This window comes from Venustampulla echinocandica, assembly GCF_003357145.1.
Source record: "Venustampulla echinocandica strain BP 5553 chromosome Unknown scaffold_0, whole genome shotgun sequence".
Taxonomy (NCBI): Eukaryota; Fungi; Ascomycota; class Leotiomycetes; order Helotiales; family Pleuroascaceae; genus Venustampulla; species Venustampulla echinocandica.
In genome coordinates, this window is record NW_022474205.1 from 6,952,281 (window position 1) to 6,971,557 (window position 19,277).

The window sequence follows — 19,277 nt, forward strand, 5'->3', positions numbered from 1 at the left end:
TTTGCAGCAGCTGATATCCACGACTAGGCCTAGATTCAACCGGAGACTGCCCTGGTGGAGGCTGGACCTGAACTGTCAGCGCCAGGCAGACGCGCGGACTTGTTGCGCTTCGATCTGCTGAGGCTGACTTTCTCTTCTCGCTGAAAGTCGTCGTGCCATTTTCGAGACCGGGCGAGCCGATATCCCGTTGAATGAAAGAATGAAAGCCTGCAGCCGGTTAGAGATTGAATAATCAAGAACGACAACTGAAGCGACAGAGCGCCAAAGGCGAAGAAGGCAAAAAAGTCAAAATACCTTCTTGTGACCACCCACCATTGAGGCTGCGAAGTAGGCAACGGCGTAGCCTAACAAAACTGCCGAGGATATCCTCTTCGAACCGAATCTGAATCGTCGTTAAATCAGGTATTTTATCCTTGTTTTGGTTTACTTGCGCTGCCCTAAGAAATATTTCGATCCGGACCGCTTGATATCGAAACCATCTCAGATCCTGAGTCATCGTGGAGTGGCTGTTTAATCTCGAATCTGCAACTGAAGCTAGCCGTTTGTCATATATGTATTATTTTGCTTGCTCTTGAATTTGTTTTGATTTGTTGAGTTGCGTGGCTATATGAAAGCGGTGCTGTCAGCCTTCCCAAAGTCGTCCGCGCCTTCCGCAGCCTTGTTTACCTCCCTCCCTCGTTCTCTCAGGAATTCAACAACCCACAAAGTCTTCTGTCATTGCCTAGTATTAAGCAAGGCTTTACTTGCATCACAAATTCTGACCACATCGCTCCTACAGATTTGGTATTGCAACGTCATATCACCGTATACTGGTCACCTGGTGCCCGGGCGCCTCTCTTGCCATTGACACAACGATGCCATCGCTCGCCCACGAATCCGTAAGCATCTCCTTGCTTCTTAATACCGAAGAGTATAATAGGACGAACCTATACTAGGAGCACTTTCTAGTAGCTTTGCTAACATGCATGCAGGTGTGGCTCGCCCTTACAATAACCCGCTACACATATCCCGTTGTGGTCTTATGCTATTTCATCCTTGCTCTCACCATTACCGTTTGCACTTTGCAGACACAAGCCCGCAGTGTCAGAGATGAACATGTCCGTCGCGATGTTATGCTGGCGCTGATAGTCACTATCGCTGCCACCTATGTAAGATTCCCTACAATCAGACGATTAAGACGCGCCGTCCTTCCTAGTTAGCTCTTTTCCCTTCAATAAAAGCCATCTACTAACGTCGGATGACAGCTTATAGAATCGGTTGCAATTCTAGTTGACAGTTTGAGCAGCTCCTCTGCCGCGTCCCTCGGCCAAGACCGGCTGGTAAGGAAAACTTCAACCCTCTTTTATGTTTTGCTACGAGCCAGGACAGAGCCTAGGATGCCAAGTTTAGATTGAAAGGCATGCTGACGTGTAAAAAGGTATATCTAATTGCCTCAACAATCGCTTTCGGGATCCAGGCTATGGCCTTGGCAGATAGCAAGTTTCCTGTATGGTATCCCTACTATGTCACCTGGTTGATGGGAATTATTGTGGAGAGTACCCTCCTCGTCGTTCCCAACAGTATCATCCCGCCTACTAAGACTTTCGAATTCATCGACATTGTTATACAAGCCTTGAGAATCTGCACGTTCCTTGTTTTAGTGTTCCTATACTTCGGGCTATACAATGGCCAAAAGGAGCATAGTAATGGGGATCCCGAACGCCAGTCACTTTTGGGGAAGAAGCTTGTAGGCTCTGAAGATTCCGCTAATGGAAAGGGATACGGTACGACGACGGACAACTCCACCTCAACTACCACAGATACCGACTCGTGGATCATAAGACAAAACAAGGCAGAAGAACTAATTCAAAAGCGTTTAAAGGAGGACGGCAATTGGTTTACATATGCTAAAGGATTTACTGTTGGTTTCCTCTAATTTGAAGCTGCGAAGGCCTTACTGACTGGTGCTTAAGGTTTTCTTCCAGTATGTCTGGCCGTTCCACAGCAAACGCCTTCAGCTTAGAGCGCTTCTCGTAGGAGTGTGTCTGCTCTCCTCAAACGCCTTGAATGTCCTAGTTCCGAATCAGATGGGCGTGATGGTAGACAGCCTGACAAAATATGTCCAAGGAGGTATACCACACATTTTATCATTAAGTGATCAGTCCACTAATGTCCTTAGACCACCAACACAATATCTGGCTACCAGTTGCAATATACACTGCCCTAAAGTTTGTAAACAGTGGCGCTTGTATTGGCTGGATTCAAAAATGGTTGTGGATGCCAGTCGAGCAGTTCTCGTACGATGCACTAAGTACGGCGTCCCACGCCCATATCATGAATCTGTCATCCGACTTCCATGACAGCAAGACTAGCTCGGACCTCATTCAAGCTGTAAATGGAGGTAGGTCGGTTGCAGACTTACTAGAAACCGTATGTTTCCAAGTCATACCCATGTTTATCGACCTTGCAGTTGCTTTTATCTATTTGTGGTCCCTTTTTGGTCCGTATATGGGCCTCATGATGGGCGCAACGGTCACTTCATACCTCTACATTACGACAAGGCTTGTTAGTCGTCGGTCCAACAAACGCCGTAATTATATTGCAGCGATGCGTAAAGAATGGAGCGTCGGGTATTCTTCACTTGATATGTGGAATACTGCAAGTGTAAGTAAATAAGTCCGCTTATGCCATTGTTTTACCCGCCTCTTTCTCCTCCAACTACTTTTGACGTCACTGATGCGCCTATAGTTGTTCAACATGATTCCATATGAGCAAGATAGATACTCACATGGTAAGATAGGTTGACCTTCCTCCATGATATTTGCTAAGTCTGTTCAAGCCATCAAAGACCACCTCAAAGTCAAGTATACATATGAGATGTCTTCGCACTCGATTAGTGCTGCTCAGGGTTTGATTATGACTATTGGATTACTAGGAGCGCTATGGCTAGGTGTTTATCAGGTCGCTTACGAGGGTCGGTCTGTTGGGAAATTTACTACTCTACTTATTTATTGGGCACAGCTGTCAGGTGAGATTGCCCAAAATAAAGTATGAAAATACTCGTGCTAACAGGATTCAGGGCCTCTGACATTCTTCAGTAGCATGTTCAAGAACATTTCCTACAGTTTGATGGATGCTGAGCGTTTACTCGAGTTATTCCTAACGAAGCCTACAATCATCGAGTCGCCGAATGCAAAACCACTGAAGTTTAGCAAGGGCCTCGTCAAATTCGACGGCGTCTCCTTTGCTTACGATGATCGGAAGCCTACTTTAAAGGACGTCACTTTTAGCGTGCCTTCGGGAAAGACGGTTGCATTAGTGGGCGAGACTGGAGGCGGTAAATCGACAATTCTTAAGCTAATTGAACGATTCTACGATGTCAAAGCCGGCACTATTTCAATAGACGGCCAAGACATTCGCGATGTAACATTGACTAGGTACTGTATTCATTGTCCCAGAATAGCCCGTCAAATACTAACGATGGCTCTCCAGTCTCCGAGAAAAGATCGGTGTTGTGCCTCAAGATCCGCAACTCTTCAATGAATCCATCATAGATAACATCCGCTACTCGCGGCTTTCAGCTACCGATGAAGAAGTACACGAGGCTTGCAAAGCAGGTGCCGTTCACGACAAGATTATGTCCTTCCCTGACGGTAGCCTCAACCACCTCAGCTCCAATGCAAATATTTTCTAATCTGATATCGCAGGCTATAATTCTAAGGTTGGCCATAATGGAGTGTAAGAAGTTTCTATTAACATAAAATTATTACGACCTTTTACTGACGTAGTTGGCAGTAAATTATCTGGAGGCGAAAAACAGCGCATTGCGATCGCTAGAGCCATTCTGAAGCAGCCGGAGATTATTCTTCTTGACGAAGCTACTAGTGCAGTCGATACTGAAACTGAACAAGTCATCCAGGACGGTTTTAACACTTTGTGTCGGGATCGAACGACCTTTATTGTTGCGTAAGTTATGAATTTTTGGATGATATTATGGATATTGATTTTTCTAGTCACCGTTTGTCAACAATCATGAAGGCGGATCATATTCTCGTTATCATGGATGGTGAGATCGTTGAACAAGGCAGCCATGACGATTTAATTCATTCCAAAGGAAAATACCATGAATTGTGGTCAAAACAAATTCTTGTCAAGCCAACCGACGAACAGCCCAGGTCCCAAAGCCCCACAACACAGGATACAAACATCGTCAACGACCTTGCACCCGATCTACAGAAGGTTGAGCTAGCCAAGGTTATGGAGAGTACTGCAGACCAACAAGGCACTAGGGATGCTGGCGGATCGAAGGACGGCGAGGGGAAGGGATCTGGGGGGGGTCACCAGCATGAAGTAAGTTCGGCCACCGTTTGATACTTCCTTCCATTCCGCTTGGGTAAGCTAGATTCAGAGACATGGATCTGATCTATTCCTGCGGCACCTTTAAATACTGCATTAAAAGTAAAACGGCAAGGCTTTGTTAAACATTTAGTTGCATCTGTGAGCTCAGAATCCGTTGCGGGGCATGAAGTTGTTTTTGATTACGTTACACTTGTTCCGCAACCATAATATATATTTTGTAATGCTCACCATACATGCAGGGCTTCAAATTGAAACCAGACGCACCGGAATTTGTTCCACTACGTTCGGATATCGGTCCACGCAGCTCCTCTGCAAAGATTTTCCAGAAAGATACGTTAAATATGCGGGAGGTGCAGGATAGCCTGCATAGAATTGGAAACCTGGGTACAAAAGCATGTAAGAACGGAGATTCCGACTATTCAGGTGGGCAATTCGCCATTTTACCTATCCCCCGTCCATTCTGATAAAGTAATAGTGCCGAAGCCTAGTGATAAAAATTATACCTTAGGGGGTGCGACCGGGCAACCTACTGAGACTGAGGCATCTCTGGTCAACAAGCCGAAGCCCAAGCATTCCAGACCTCCGAGAAGACATACCTCGACGAGCGATCTCGCCTCTAAACTCCAAGATCCATGTGATGGCGTTCAAGATTCGGATATGACAGCGGTCAGCTCTAGTGAAAGCCAACCGTTATTGCAGAGTTCTTCAAATGCAAGTGCTCTACAAAGGAATCCGAGTAGCTTTACTGATAGATTTCAGCAACACCATCGGGTCTCGAGTTCCAGTAATCCGCCTTCTAGTTCTCAAGACCTTCGGAGCACTCGTACCCGAAGGACCCGCCACTGGCGCTCAAGGAACAGGAGTGCAGATAATTCAGGATCTAGTGCGCCAGCTACTGCAGGTAGCTCTTACGAAACTCCTGCTAACGACACACGTGTACCCCCTGTGTCTATTGCAAGGCCAATCGAAGGCGCCAATCATACTTTGAGCACTCTCCTATCTCCTCGCGACCTTTAATCGCAATACATGTTCATTATCCTGTACGACACTTGTAAGTGCACCGGCGTCACCTCTCCAACTCTCTAAGCTGGTCACTAATAACGTTTTAGATGTGCCTCGCCTCAATTACTCATGTAAACCTTACGCCATATATGGTGGTTTCCTCCAGGGCAGTATACTTGATACCAGAAACCTTATGAATTATTGCCTCCGCCTTTTGCTCTGGTTCATCTCCGATTATTCGTTCTTGGCTTGCATTATCTGCTTTTTACTTTCCAGGCGTTTCGATATATAAAATTGCTGGGGCGACAAAATATGGGAGGAGTATAAGTGGTATTCTCGTGAGAAATGGACACGATGGATCCCTACACAACATGACTTGCGTTAATTCATCTTTATGGGTGTTTGATGATCAATAGAACGGTGAATACAGTCGCATTCAATAGCTGGCTTCTCATGGCGTGCTGGCGTGGGCATGTAATGTATCTTACCACGGGGATATAATGTCGTTCAATTGAATCGACTACCGTTCATTCTTTAGGGTACTATGATATCCTATGTCTTGCAGTTGTGACGATGAGAGTAAAACTTAAAATGCCCTAGTTGTTGAACAAGTGGTGATAGAAATGGTGAAGCCAAATACTTAGGCTTAATTTAATAGCCCACCTTTAGTCCACATTCCGAAGAAGAAACGTAGGAGCGGCAATACTTTTGGCGAAATATTAGTCGCTACCACTTCACACTGTAGTGAGACTATCGAAGGGAGGACATATCCAACAAATGGTCTCTGTATTGGTATCCTAACGTAATACTATATCCTAACGCACCATTGATGTGTCTCTATACATCCATTACTCACAGTATGGTAACTTTAAGCGTGTTTCTATGCGCCACGGCCAGCTCCAGCTCCACGGCCAGCTCCGGCACCCCCCATCATGTTTCTCGCCCTATGAGAGCATTAGAATTACCCTTGTAGATGAAAGAGAGAAGGGGGGGTTGATTTGTAAATGGAAAATGCAAGGGAAGGAAAAGCTTACATCTCAGCGATGCTAGGATCTTGCATCAAACTGGCCAGGTCTGGAGTTCCACCAGCATCACCGCCAGCGCCACCAGCACCGCCGGCACCTCCGAATTGGTTGGCCATCTCGCGCAAGCGCGGGTTGCTCATGATATTGTTCATCATATCCGGATTGCTCATGAGGTTCTGAGCCATGGATGCGAACATGGGGTTGCTCATAATCGAGCTGAGATCAGGCATACCACCTCCTCCACCTGCCCCACCACCGCCGAACATGCTTGCGAGCGAAGCCATATCTGGCATTCCTCCAGGGCCAGCCCCTCGGTCAGTCGTCTCGTCGGAATCCGCCGCCTCAAGCTCGACCTTCCTCTTCGCCGTCTCATAGCCCTTCTTCATTGCATCACTTCCCCCGTTACCCTCATACTCAATCCCCTTTGCATAAGCCTCCATGCTTCCCTTTGCATCACCCAGAGCGAAACGCGCAAAACCCAAACGGCTCCACGCCTTCGTGAAGCTCATGTCGGACGCCAGCGCCGCCTCAGCATCCGCGCAGGCAGACGCATGGTCCTTAGATGCCGAGTACGCCGCGGCACGATTGGAGAGGAAAATCGGGTTCCCTGGGACAAGAGCGAGGGCTTTGGTATATAGCTCTATGGCTTGTGGGTAGTCCTTTGAGGCCATTGCTGCATTTCCTTGACTCTTTAGTGCCTCGGCTTCCTTCTTCTGTGCCTCGGTGGGTTGTGTGGATGTGCTGCTCCCGCTGGTCGATTTCTCGGTCGCGGCACCACCAGCGGCGGAGGGCTTGCTTTTCAGCTTCTCATACACGCTGTAGATTTGCAGCAGGGTTTGCGAGTCTTTCGGCGTTGCGTCTGTGGGGTCGACTTTGTAGCATTCTGAGATGCAGTTTGTTGCTATTTCGATCGAGTCCCGGTCTTCTTCGCTAAGGCTACCATCGGTGAGGGAGGTGTTCAGGAAGTCGATTATGGAAAGCGCAAGGCGCTGCTTTGTCGTTGCCATGTTGGCGTTGAGTTGGCTGTATTGAGGTCGGAAACTTGTTGTTGTTGGAGAGGCTGAGAGGGGAAGAGGGTGGAGATTATTGAAGTTGCTACGGGGATAGGTATGGAAGCAAAAAGTGGAAGAAGCCAGCGAAATAAACCTCGCTTGTGAAGCTGAGGTCGGTGTCCCAACGCCGCTTGTTCTAGTGGGGCAGCAACGGCCCCTAAACTTCCCCTGCCGGGCTGCAACTTCAGGGCTTGGCCCATTGCCATTAGGCCCATCTAATAGCAGCGATCAGTACCTTAGGTTTGTAACTATCACATCACAGTTACAAAAGAGATGTCTTTTGTACTTGGGCTACCTGAAGCCGGAACACATCTTGTTAATCACCTAGATTCGAGAGTTTTACGAGATGTGGTGTTTACTTTCTTGTCCCTTACTCGTATCTGGCGCCTACATAAGTACCACAAAATTCAATTCAAGATCATAAGTCGTATGCTCTCAAGGTATCATGATATCTTCCTATACTCAACGCTGAAATCTTCCCACGACTAGTCGGTGCTCAATTTCCACAAACCGTCGCCCAAATAATGCGCATCCTCCACCACGGGACCCTTTCCCTTCTCCTTAACCTCCTTGGTACCCATACTCAACACGCCCACCGCACACGCCTCCTCCTTTCCTTCTGCACATATCACTACCGGCTCTCCTTCTTGTAATTCCCTTCCGCCGTACCAGCCGCCTCCCTCCCTCGGGCCGTCACCTACGACATCGTCTCGCGTCTCGCCATATACGCCCGTCTCCTCACTATCCCCGTTCGGTAATCTACCGTCCGTGGATGTTAATCCAGGAGCCATGAGCGTGGCTCCAGACAACACAAAGCGGATAGCTCCGCGGTCGATACGGAGGCTTGGGAAGCAAGTTGGGAACCGGTGGACGAGCTTGAGATGCGGGAGGATGGCGTCGGTCATGTGCTGGTAAAATAGGGGTGTTGGGCCGATGAGGTAGAGGGTTACCCTATCTGGACTATCCGCGAAACAAACTCGTCAGCATATTCTTTTCTAGGGTTGAAAGAATGTATTTGAGTTGGTTGTTCACCGCGGGAACAGAAGGTGGCGACAGGCAGTGACATATATGAAGCATACACACATTTTCATCGCATCTAGCTGCTCTTTCTTCGGGATGATCTCGTCGATATGGGGTGCTAGTAAAGGATATGTTGTTGTGATTTGGTTTCGGATCGCGCGTTGCACCGAGGATTTGACTTTAGATTTCGATCCAGGGGAGATGCTGTAGGTGCGGTTAGTTACAGCATTCGTTCGATAGAAGCCTTAGGTTGGGAGAGGAATTCCAGAGAACTTACTCCTTCTTAAACATCTTGAAGGTGTTGTGTGGGAATTGTCGCGTTGAAGAAGGGCTTATATATGAGGGGTTGCGTGAGGCACAAAGCATGAAGCAGACTCGAGAATTGTGGAGGGGCTGCCCCGCGTCCGGCAGCCTTCGCAGACCAGAGATGCATATTTATGGAGGGGTTGTGATCATGTGATTCTATAAACCCACAAGGCAGGAGATTGCGGATTCTAATAAATGGGTGGATATTAAGTAGGTGATTCTTTGTAAGGATGGGATATCTTATGTAGAAGATATACCCTAATGCAAGCTAAGTTCAAAACCTTAAAGGGATGGTTGTGGTGCTGAGACATTGAATCCGTCCACCAATTACTTCAAGCTGTCCACTTCCACTCTTCATTTGTCTGTTGAATGTCTTTTTACATCGTTGTATTGCTCGCAGTCATGGATGCAAGTAATGTGGATAATTAAAATATCATTCTCATAATACATAATACATGGGAAAATGCTCGTTACATCTCATCCATTTGATTATCTCGAGGCATCAGTTCCTCATTTCTACTGCTTATCAACGTGAGAAACAGTGCCATCTTCCTTCAAATGGACGTTCAATCTGGCAGTGTTAGTGACTTGATATTCCTCTACCCTGTTACAAAATGCTTACCGGTCGGGGTTAAAGTCCTTGGTAACCAGCTGTCCCGGCTCAATGACTCTTGTCTCCTTTGGGAGCTCTGCTCTTGCGAAAGTCTTCTCAAGTAATTAGTAAAGGTCCAAGAAAGGCTTGTAGGGCTTTTCACGTACAACCTCATCAGATCTCTCCCCCAATTTCTTGCCAACTAGTTTGTTGGCCCACTGATCTGTTACGGATCCGCCCTTATTGTTGTTGATTCCTGGAACGACGAGAGGCATTTTGAAAGTTTGGTGGTTTGTGGTTGTCAAAGACTTGTATTGAGTGTTTGGTCTTGTTGTTATCTGTGTGATGGAAGATTTGATGCGTTTTGAAATGAGGAAGAGCATGAAATATGAATGATTTAAATGCATAGCCTCCTGCCCTGCCCTGATTGTCCTTGAACGGAGTAGGAATAACAGGAATGACGTATGCATCCCACGTGATATCCGTTAACGTATCGGGGTTTACATCACGTGCGAGATACGTAGTACAGCCTCTATCTGACCATCGTAATGGGTACGTTCTTGGCCTAATCCCTACTATTGGAACAATCAGAAAACCATAGCCGCTGATTTATTAGCTCTTATATCATAGTAGTAAATAGTAATCGGCGTATTTAGAAGGAGGGAATGGTACGGGCTCCTGGTTCGACCTAAAGAGCTTAGATAAAGTCAAGCAAGGGATTTATACTTACGATACCCCAGCTGTTAAAAAGACACTTTATATACATTAGACGATAAGAGAACATTAAGACCTAAACATGTCGATTCAAATCAGCGACGGAAGGTGGCTAGCCGTTCTTTGACTACATACACCTAGTTTTGTTAAGTTCGGAGGCTGTAGCCATGATCGTATATTGACAAGGAACGGTCTGACTACGTAGGATATGTTAATGAGGCGAAGTCAAAAGGGCCTAGTGTTCGGATAACCCGTCCTTAAATTTAGGCAAGTTATTTTGAGCACTGTAGCTCGGCAACATATGTCACTTGCATCAATAAGGTCTTATGGAGGATGATGTACGCAAAGGTTGTAATTATTTTGAATATGATCATATCATTGCAATTAGTGTTGGCAATTGCCGATTAGTCACCGTAGAAGATGGGGACAAAGTAAATTCAAGGCGAGTCTGCTAGAGGATACGCAGTCATTTGGGCCTTCCGAATCTTCAAGCGGTGTTCTTTCTAGCAAGCCATGGATGCTTTAGCATTTCTGCCGCTGATTTTCTATCGTCTGGTTCAACAGCCAGCATGCCCTCCAAGAAATCAACAAAAATACGTACCTCAGTTTGCGGCATATCCTTTGGTCTCGAAGGACTTCATCCTTGCCATCCATTAATGAGATGAGAGAAGAGACGCGGGCGAAAGCTTTAGAATGCGAAGCAGATTCCCTGATAAAAGGTCAGCATGTCCGAATACGTTTCATTTCTCTCTCTAGTCATGCTATCCTAGAGAACTGATAATAATCGTGAAATATGTGGCTAAGGCGATGTGAAGTATGTTGAAGGGTAGATTGAGTTGCATACCTTCATCGTCAAAAAACTCGCGAGATCTGACACCTCTTTTAAGGAGAGCTTCGGGAAACGGTCCAAAAACTTCTATGAGTTGTGCGAGTCGGTCGTCCTCTGCTGTCCACGTCCCATTCTGGGATGCGGTTCCAGGAAATGGGAGATGTCCTTTGACAAACTCGATCATCTGCGGTTCAAATCAGCCACTTCAACCTCCTACTACACGTATTTTCGAACACTTTCTTTTTTGGAAAATTATAACATACGAGACTCCCTAAACTCCAGATATCCACACCCGTGCCCCACGGAGCGCCTAGCATCACTTCTGGCGCCCTAAGATGAGGTGACTGGATTCGGTCAGATAGATGCTGATTTACCCAAGACGCTGCAAATGAAAACTTAGCGAATTTCGCGAGCCTGGGAACATGATCAAGCAATAATGGCATAACCTACAGACTCCAAAATCGATAATCCTCACACGAATCTCATCCATTTCGGAGATCAATGGCGTGGTGATAACTTCACTCAATGGCATCGGCATTGGAGCCTCCTCGCTGCCCTTGTCGATATCTCCAAGCCTTGTACTCTGTCGCTGAGATATCCGTGCTGATGTCTGCTCCAAGTAGCTTGAAATGATAGCCTCGGGATCATCCAGTAGTATTATTTGAAGGCTTCAAATCTGTATTTTTATGATCAGTCATCGGTCAAATTCGGTAAGTGAAACCAAACCCGCTTAAATTCAAGAACTCGAAGTACCTGTGTGTATAATGCCGCATTCTCGGTGCAAGAAATCGAGCCCTTGGAGCAGTGCCGAGCTACTTCTTTCATCACCGCTACTGGTATACGCTGTTGCTCGAACTTTCCGGCTTGAAGTCCTAAATGATGTCCCAGAACGGGGAACACAAGGCAGACATGATTTCCATTTGCTCCTTCGTGGTGAAAGTGATCGAGGAGTTGAATGGCATGATTCCGTCCAGGATTAGTAGATAGATGCGATTTCTGCCGGATATGCTGCAGCATCTCGAGTTCGTAGGTGTCATGATTGCCATCATAACAATCTGATCTAAGAAATTTTACCGCCACGTGCGTTTGCGTCCTGGAAAAGTATAATTAACGGATCTATGATCCTATACAGCATTCTTAATAGAGTCTTACTTCAAGTCACGCGCCAGCCAAACTGTAGAATATTGGCCGTACCCTAGCTTCCGCAAAGCAATGTACCTCTCATCATTGAACTGGTCGCCTAGACTAACGCGACAGAATAACTCATAATCATGGTTTGTCCCTTCCTCGGGAACTTGAATTCTTGCGCTTGGTGCTCCTGGCAATACATCTGTTGCAAGCGCTCTAGATGGCGATGGCTTCTCCAGTGTTCGAGCCGCAACTGAAAGGCCTTGTGGCATTATGTGTACGTTAATAGGGAATATCCATTAACAGAGGTAGGAGCCTTGAGGATTTGGCAGCGAGTGCCCTCAAAAATAATAAGAAGAGACGAGATAGTATGGGGATGGTTGGCCGTGGACCACGTCGTGGTGAGTATCGGAACTACAGAGTAGCCGAGACCCCAAAGTGGAAATAAATTCCATTGTTTTACGAAGTCAAACGTCTCGAAACGAAATTGTCGAATTAAGCTCAAGAATTTCTCAGAGTACGTGAAATAATTAGAGCAAGTCGACTCTTTAAAATCTGGATAGGTTTAAGGAGGTAGATGTTCTGTTCAACCGAGACATTCGTGCGCCGCTTGTGTTTCTCCTTATCCTTGACTGCCAGAATTCTTTCCTAAACCCTTTTATTAGCTCTTTTCTATCCATGACAATAGCGTGGAGCATCGTACGTACTGACCATGCCACGTGTTGCTGTATTGGACCCTGCGAAATTGATGACATACCGAGGTGCCTAACATAGTAAGAAGGAGGTATTCATTGCGCCGTGTCAAAGCTCGCAATCGGGACTGATTCTGACCCTATTAATTATAACGAAGGACCCAACTAATGGAATGGAATGGAGAAAGTGGTCCCATAATGATGCTGGTAATTCAGAAGCCACATCTAGCTTATTTCAGGATGGTGGCTCTGTTCTCTCGTCTCGTCTGCCTTCAAATCCTCTGTCCGTTTTCTCGTTCTGCTGAGTCCACTCTTGCGCTCCGACTCTGACTTCAGCTCCCAACGCCCCCAGTCTCGGATCCATGCCACGTTTCTTGGCTTCAATTAAAGCCTCAGCCTCACCAAACGTGCCCTTCAAAAATGGGGAACAATATTTTGCGTGCTGGAAGCTCCAGCTTGCAGACAACTCGGTGTATTTTATCTTTAAAAATACCCACTCCGTACAGTTTCCCAACCATGATTTCCTTTTTAATAATACGGTGCTGGCCTCGAAGACATATTGCTTTTTTCTAAACCCGAAAATATGCAGAAAGCTGTGTTTGGCGGTCAGCCTAGGACACAGGCCAGCACTTAACTGGGTATGCGGATGGGCCTTTCTCAAGCCCCGTTGGCCCTTATTGGGCCACGCTCAGGTCTCAGGAAGCTTCGCCCCGGATTTTAAAATAAGCATTTGAAGGCGAGGCTGATTCGATGATCATTTATCTATGCGTTGTTTTCCTCTCTGCCCGACTTATCCGTTCATGTTCTTTTTGTTTTTGGTCTTGTGTTCTTGGAAAGAGGCTGGCTGCATTTCGGGCATCACTGTTGGATGAGCCAATTCGTTAATTCTTGTCTCACATTTCGCCATCATGCGCCTAAGCCTTGTCAATCTGCTGGCGGTAGCCTCGACAGTTTGTGCGATAGGGACCAGATGTGGGCCGGACGAGGTTGAGGGGGTTGTAGAGAGTATTTCTTGTGGCGACAGCGCGGTTATCTTGGAATGCCTTCGGAAACTTGGTGACATCCCCATGGTACTAGAGATTGAATCTTGCTTTGTTATTGGCGGCTGCACAAAGGAGGATGCGGCTTCTTTTTTCCAAGACTGCAATACACCGGAGTCGCGGCAGGGTTTGAAGAAGAGGAAAGAGAAAGAGGTCACTACTACAGAAGAGGAGGATAACGAGACCGACAAGCCTAAAGCAACGAAGAAACCCGCCGAAAAACCCACAAAAACCACTGAAGAACCTGCAAAAGCCACCGAAGAACCTACAAAAGCCACCGCAAAAACCACTGCAAAGCCCACCTCAAAAGTCGCCCCAAAAACCACACCGACTTCCAAGGAAACGTCAACTACGGAAGAATCCAAGACAAGTGCTTCTTCGACCACAGACTCGAGTTCGAGTCCTAGCTCAACCACACCAAGTACGACTCGTAGCACTCCCGGCACCACTGCAGCAGCGGCGACCACTACTGGGAAACTTGCTTGCTCGACAACAAAAACAATATCCACAACTGCCTGTTCCGTTTCCGGCGGCAAAACTGTCACCTGCTCACCAACGACCGTAGTGTCCGCGACCTGTGCGCCAGGCAATATCTGCTTCAGCAGTTCATCAGGCTCCGATGTCTGTATGAAGAGATATCCACCCCTAGCAACGTCGGGCATTGTTGCCACGGTGTTTTTGGGCCTCGGTCTCGTCTCCTCTATAGTTTTCATAATCGCCATGCGTGTAATGGCGAGCAAGAAGACGCGCCGGGACAGGGCGGCCAAGCTTGCAGGCGGCAAGCGACCGATGGATGATATTGAAGAGGCGAAGCCGTATAAAATCGGAGCCGGTGGTGATGGTGGCAATGATAACGTCCCGCTGATGCCAGCTGGTGGTAGAGGAAACGGTTATACCGGTCAGGACCAAGGATACTTCGGTCAGACAGGTGGACCCCCATCAAATCCCTTCGGTCCTAGTGGGCAACCAATACCACAGATACAACTGCATCAAGGCTTAGGGGCACTGGGGCAGGATGATACTCATTGGAGTCAGGATTATAATGCGAGGAGGTAGCGGTAACTATGTACTATGTGCTTATGGGTTGATGAGGACGGGGAGTTTGGAGTTCCGGATTAGATGCATATATGCTATATGGGGGAAGCCATAATGCTGATTCGACCTTTCTATTTTCCATTAGGAATTTGTACCTAAGTGTATTATTGCTGGAGGCCCAGTTCCCCTCCAGTAAGAGAGTCATTGATATAAATTAAATTTCGCTTATGAACAAAATGCACTTTCCAGAGGACCAGAATGCATGGCTTCGTTGACAATAACACTTCTTTCAACCAATCCCATATCACAGGCAACCCCACTATCTTCCTTTTTGCTGCCTTGGCTTTAAGCACTGTCAGCGTTTGAGCAGGTGCTGTTGGCGAGCTTTTGGGGTGTGGGTTTCCCGGAGACTTACTTGTCTTTGACTTACTTGTCTTTGTCGCGGTGTGATATTAGTTGAGAGATCAAAATAAGGGAGGATCGAAATACGGGGGTTGACACGGTTACCGTCGCCTCAACAGCACCGATTCCTGCAAATCGTTCACGGACCGACGATAATGCAAAACCATCGAAAGGGCCATGAAGTATTCGGCCCCTTAGTATTATACCCACATACACTTATGTTACTACCACACCACTTATACCTTTTCAAGATGCCCCAATGCTGTGTGCTGCGCTCCTCTGATGGTACTGGCGGAATCGAATAGGGACCCCCTTTAACCACCATTTAAGCGAGCTTTTACCATATCCGCGATCTTCGACAAAAGAAAAGGATATGCATGCTTTTGCAAATTAGGGTTGACAGAGTGATTTACTTCATGACATTCCTCGATCACAGGCACCATTGCATTATTCATGAGGTTGCATTAATCGTAGGAGCTGCTGCTTTTATCTGTCTTGTTTGTGTGGCACTGTTGGCCTCAAAGAATGCAATGCTGCGATCGCTTTAATTCACCGAGCATACCTATGCAATATCAAGCCTAACTAAGTAGCTAATGCTGTGCTGCGTAAGGTAGGCTAGTTCTATGATGATGATCTTTTGTCCATGGGAAACAAATATCTCGCAATATACTTGTGTCTTCCCTCCATTTGAGCAATGCAGTGGTTGCCATGTGAATGAACGGGGCAAGCGATCCCCCTTCCCCGCAAATATGTTCCCCGTCGGGGCAAGTAGCGCACTTTACATCGTGGCTTGCTGGTATCCGCATGAAAAAGAAATATAAAGTCAACGATTCCATCAGACCTATTCAGACTTGTTCCCATAGCCAATCTGATTGCCTCACCACCCCTTCCAGACTCCGCCCAGATGCAAATGAAAACGACTCCGACCCTATGCGAGCATATGTAAAAAGGGAACTCGTAAAACAGAAGCAAAGGATGATGCGTATGCGTTGCGATTAAGGGTCGTGGATTCAATTTACATGTCGAAATGCTCGCCGTTGAACATGTTGCTGTCCTCATTGGTGTTCGTCTTGACAATGCCGCTCATACGATCACCGCGCCTACCCTCCTCCGGGGCCCCAAAAGGATCTTCCCAGTCTTCTCGTTCTCGTTCGTCGTCATCATCCATATCATAATCATCTTTCGCCAGATGTTGCATGTGCTCCTGAAGAGAACTCTCGTCAACAAAGGTAAAGCCTTTGAAATTAGCCTGCATGCCCGGGGAAAGCGGGGTTGATGTATCCACACCCGCGGCGAGAAGTGCGGCCCGAGCATTGAGTGAGCCAGCTGCGTTCAACGCATTTGTGAACTCGGGATCGAAATTTTGGGTGTCGGTCTCAGACTTCAACTTAGGCTTGAAGGGAGGGGTAATCAATTTCTTGGCCAACGCATCCCAGTCGATATCGGCGAAAAACGGGTGGACCTTCAACTCCTCAGCATCATCCTGTGCACCAAGTCGATGCTTTGGATTTCGGTTAAGAAGGCCTTTGACAAAGTTGCGCCCTTCGGTGCTCAAAGTATCCTTTGGGAACCGGACCTTCCCGAAAGCAATATTCTTGTACATCTGTTGAGTGTCCTCGGCGTAAAACGGACTCCAGCCGCAGCACATCTCGAAGACAAGAACCCCCAAGGACCAAAAATCCACCATTTTTGTGTAACCTTGCTCATCCAGAAGGACTTCAGGAGCCAGGTACTCTGTTGTGCCGCAGAATGTATTAGTAGTGGCATTCTTGGTAAGATTCGCCTTCGACAGGCCAAAATCACATAGAGCAATGTGGCCATTGGCGTCAAGTAAGATATTCTCTGGCTTCAAATCCCGATAAACGATATCGTGCATATGGAGGTGTTGAAGAGCCAGGATAAGTTCGGCAATATAGAATTTGGCGCGTTTCTCATCGAAGCGGCCTTCCTTCTGCAGATGCCAGAACAACTCGCCCCCAGACATGAAGTCCGTGACAAGATATAAGTCCGTCGGTGTCTGGAACGAAAACTTCAGGCCAACAATGAACGGAGAATCCGCCATTGCCGTTCTGACCAGGATGTTGCGCTCTCCAACCGTGTGGGCGACTTCCTTCTTCTGGACAATCACCTTCTTTTGAAGGACTTTCATGGCGTATATTCGCTTCGTGTCGCGCTTCCTGACCTGATAAACCTGACCAAATGTACCCTTTCCAATCAACTTTAAGATCTGGAAATCCTCGGGTCCATAGTGTCGTTTCTCTATCCGCTGGAAAGTGATCTCGACGTAGATCTGACCGAAGAGACCCGTGTGATTATCATTTTTCCCGCAGAGTGGGAACCAACCAGCAAGCGGAGTGCTGTCGTTGGTAAGATTGACCTCGAGATCCACGTGACCCAGGAACTCCTCTGCGGCACTCCCTTGGTCATAGATAGTTAGATTGACGCGCGAATCCGAGTCAACCACATCGCTGGCAATCATTAGATTTTGTAAAGAAGGGGATTAATGGCACTCACAATACAGCCTCGGTATCCCATTTCGGGTTCGTGAACGATCGACGGCCTTTGGCCTTGAAATCACGCTTGTCGGACTGGCTCGTGTTGCTACTCTGTCGGCTCTTCATAGGAATCGCCATTGGACGGCCCGAATCACTTGCTGTACGCTGGATCGGAATCCCCCCCATTGGAATAGTCGACGTATCCTCAGGTTCATCATCGACCTCGGGTATGGGGCCCTTCGAAACCAGTTCGTTTCTCTGAAAGACGGCTACAACATACGGCTCTCTACTTTTCCGCAGACCTCGTGCCTCGGTGATCTTGACAGTGAGTTTTCCCTTTGGTGTTGGGGCAGGAGCGCCAGTCACCTCAACCGTTGCTAGAGTAGCCATGGCTTCAGCGGCCGGGGGCTTGCCGTTCTGGCTCAAACCGTTTTCGACAGTCTGCTTTTTCGGCTCCTTTTGCTCCTTCTGCTCGTTTCCGTTTTGGCCATTCTGAGCTTGCGCAGAGTCTGAGCCGCCGCTGGTATTTGACGTGTTGGTCTGGTTTGATAATGCACGTGGGGTTGGCGGGATACTCTTTTTGTGCCGAACATCATACGTTAGCTTCAATCGTTCACACGAGGCTGCTGACGACTCTTGAGACTGGGAAGGGATATGTGAGCAGGGAGGGGGTGTACTTGTGGGTACAGTGGCTAGATGGCAATTGCTGGGTTTCGAGAAATGAGCAGCATGAACATGTGAAATTGTTACAATGCCCGGGAGCGGTAACAGGGAAGTGGAGGAGGCTCTTGACGGAATAGGTCCCGAGATGCTTCTTTGATGTGTAGAAGCAGACTTGGAGGCTCTCTTGACGTGCAATTGACTAGCATCGTCGTCACTCGTGTCGCTCAACTTTAGCTTGTGGGGAGAAGACGGCTGGGAAACAGGCGGAGTTGGGTAGGGGTGAAGCAGATTGGGGTGCTGCGACTGCTCTGACGCACGAAGAAAACCCGCCTGCTCATTGGGGGGGAAATGACGGGATTTCTCCATGCTTGGGGTCAGACGTAGCGTGGGTTTCATGCTTGGGGGGCGGGGCAAGGGAAGAAAATCCCAAAAGAAAAATTCAAATGGAAAATCCCGGAGGGCTGACAACAGCCGGCCGGGGTTGAGCGAGTGCTTAATAATGGCAATATCAAGGAAGGCAGGTCGGAGGAGCGCAAGGCTGCAAGAGCGCAAAACTTGAATCTGAATCTGAAGCTGAACTTGAACCTACCTGGCCAAAGTAACTGTGCATAATGCCTGGCAGGCGCTTGTCCGAAAGATCTGGCTGAGGGGTTGCGACACCGGAGCGGGGGGTATCGGAATCAATGTGGTCATTGGCGTCATCGTCTCCTCTGTGTAAGCGGTTGTTAGCATGAGAATGAGAATGAGTCTGAGCTTGAGCTTGAGCATGAGCATGACAAGCGTCGTCAGCATCAGCATCATCACCATCACCATTAGCATTAGCATTAGCATCCGCAATAGCAGACGGAGCCAGCGCCGTGGTGGTGGAAAGCAAGAAGCTGCAGCGCAACAAAGCACATGCGCGCGAGAAAAACACCATGATTTTTTTTTTTGGTGAATTAATT

At 47.6% G+C, this 19,277-nt stretch overlaps 6 protein-coding genes across 6 annotated transcripts; 2 read left to right on the forward strand and 4 right to left on the reverse strand.

Moving 5' to 3' along the window:
- Positions 1-854: 854 nt before the first annotated feature.
- On the forward strand, positions 855-5,355 carry BP5553_02176 (p-loop containing nucleoside triphosphate hydrolase; the record flags this gene model as incomplete). The annotated part of the gene is made up of 15 exons (XM_032010799.1): positions 855-878; positions 972-1,148; positions 1,245-1,319; positions 1,418-1,900; positions 1,953-2,109; positions 2,159-2,643; positions 2,728-2,770; positions 2,819-3,007; positions 3,059-3,416; positions 3,472-3,632; positions 3,687-3,717; positions 3,775-3,945; positions 3,993-4,329; positions 4,578-4,761; positions 4,814-5,355. The coding sequence occupies 15 exons, from the start codon at positions 855-857 to the stop codon at positions 5,353-5,355; spliced, it is 3,417 nt and encodes a 1,138-aa protein (XP_031874853.1).
- An 865-nt stretch (positions 5,356-6,220) lies between these two features.
- On the reverse strand, positions 6,221-8,728 carry BP5553_02177 (uncharacterized protein; the record flags this gene model as incomplete). Its single annotated transcript, XM_032010800.1, has 5 exons — positions 6,221-6,284; positions 6,375-7,632; positions 7,929-8,377; positions 8,501-8,641; positions 8,715-8,728. The coding sequence occupies 5 exons, from the start codon at positions 8,726-8,728 to the stop codon at positions 6,221-6,223; spliced, it is 1,926 nt and encodes a 641-aa protein (XP_031874854.1).
- A 531-nt stretch (positions 8,729-9,259) lies between these two features.
- BP5553_02178 (Uncharacterized protein) lies at positions 9,260-9,610 on the reverse strand (the record flags this gene model as incomplete). Its single annotated transcript, XM_032010801.1, has 3 exons — positions 9,260-9,314; positions 9,366-9,448; positions 9,503-9,610. The coding sequence occupies 3 exons, from the start codon at positions 9,608-9,610 to the stop codon at positions 9,260-9,262; spliced, it is 246 nt and encodes an 81-aa protein (XP_031874855.1).
- Positions 9,611-10,702: 1,092 nt separating this feature from the next.
- BP5553_02179 (Uncharacterized protein) lies at positions 10,703-12,278 on the reverse strand (the record flags this gene model as incomplete). Its single annotated transcript, XM_032010802.1, has 6 exons — positions 10,703-10,758; positions 10,894-11,062; positions 11,142-11,260; positions 11,329-11,515; positions 11,632-11,971; positions 12,031-12,278. 6 exons carry the CDS (start codon positions 12,276-12,278, stop codon positions 10,703-10,705), a joined length of 1,119 nt encoding a protein of 372 aa, XP_031874856.1.
- A 1,328-nt stretch (positions 12,279-13,606) lies between these two features.
- BP5553_02180 (uncharacterized protein) lies at positions 13,607-14,794 on the forward strand (the record flags this gene model as incomplete). The annotated part of the gene is made up of 1 exon (XM_032010803.1): positions 13,607-14,794. One exon carries the CDS (start codon positions 13,607-13,609, stop codon positions 14,792-14,794), a length of 1,188 nt encoding a protein of 395 aa, XP_031874857.1.
- Positions 14,795-16,190: 1,396 nt separating this feature from the next.
- Positions 16,191-19,252, reverse strand: BP5553_02181 (Protein kinase-like (PK-like); the record flags this gene model as incomplete). The annotated part of the gene is made up of 3 exons (XM_032010804.1): positions 16,191-17,643; positions 17,690-18,887; positions 18,919-19,252. 3 exons carry the CDS (start codon positions 19,250-19,252, stop codon positions 16,191-16,193), a joined length of 2,985 nt encoding a protein of 994 aa, XP_031874858.1.
- Between the last annotated feature and the right edge of the window lie 25 nt (positions 19,253-19,277).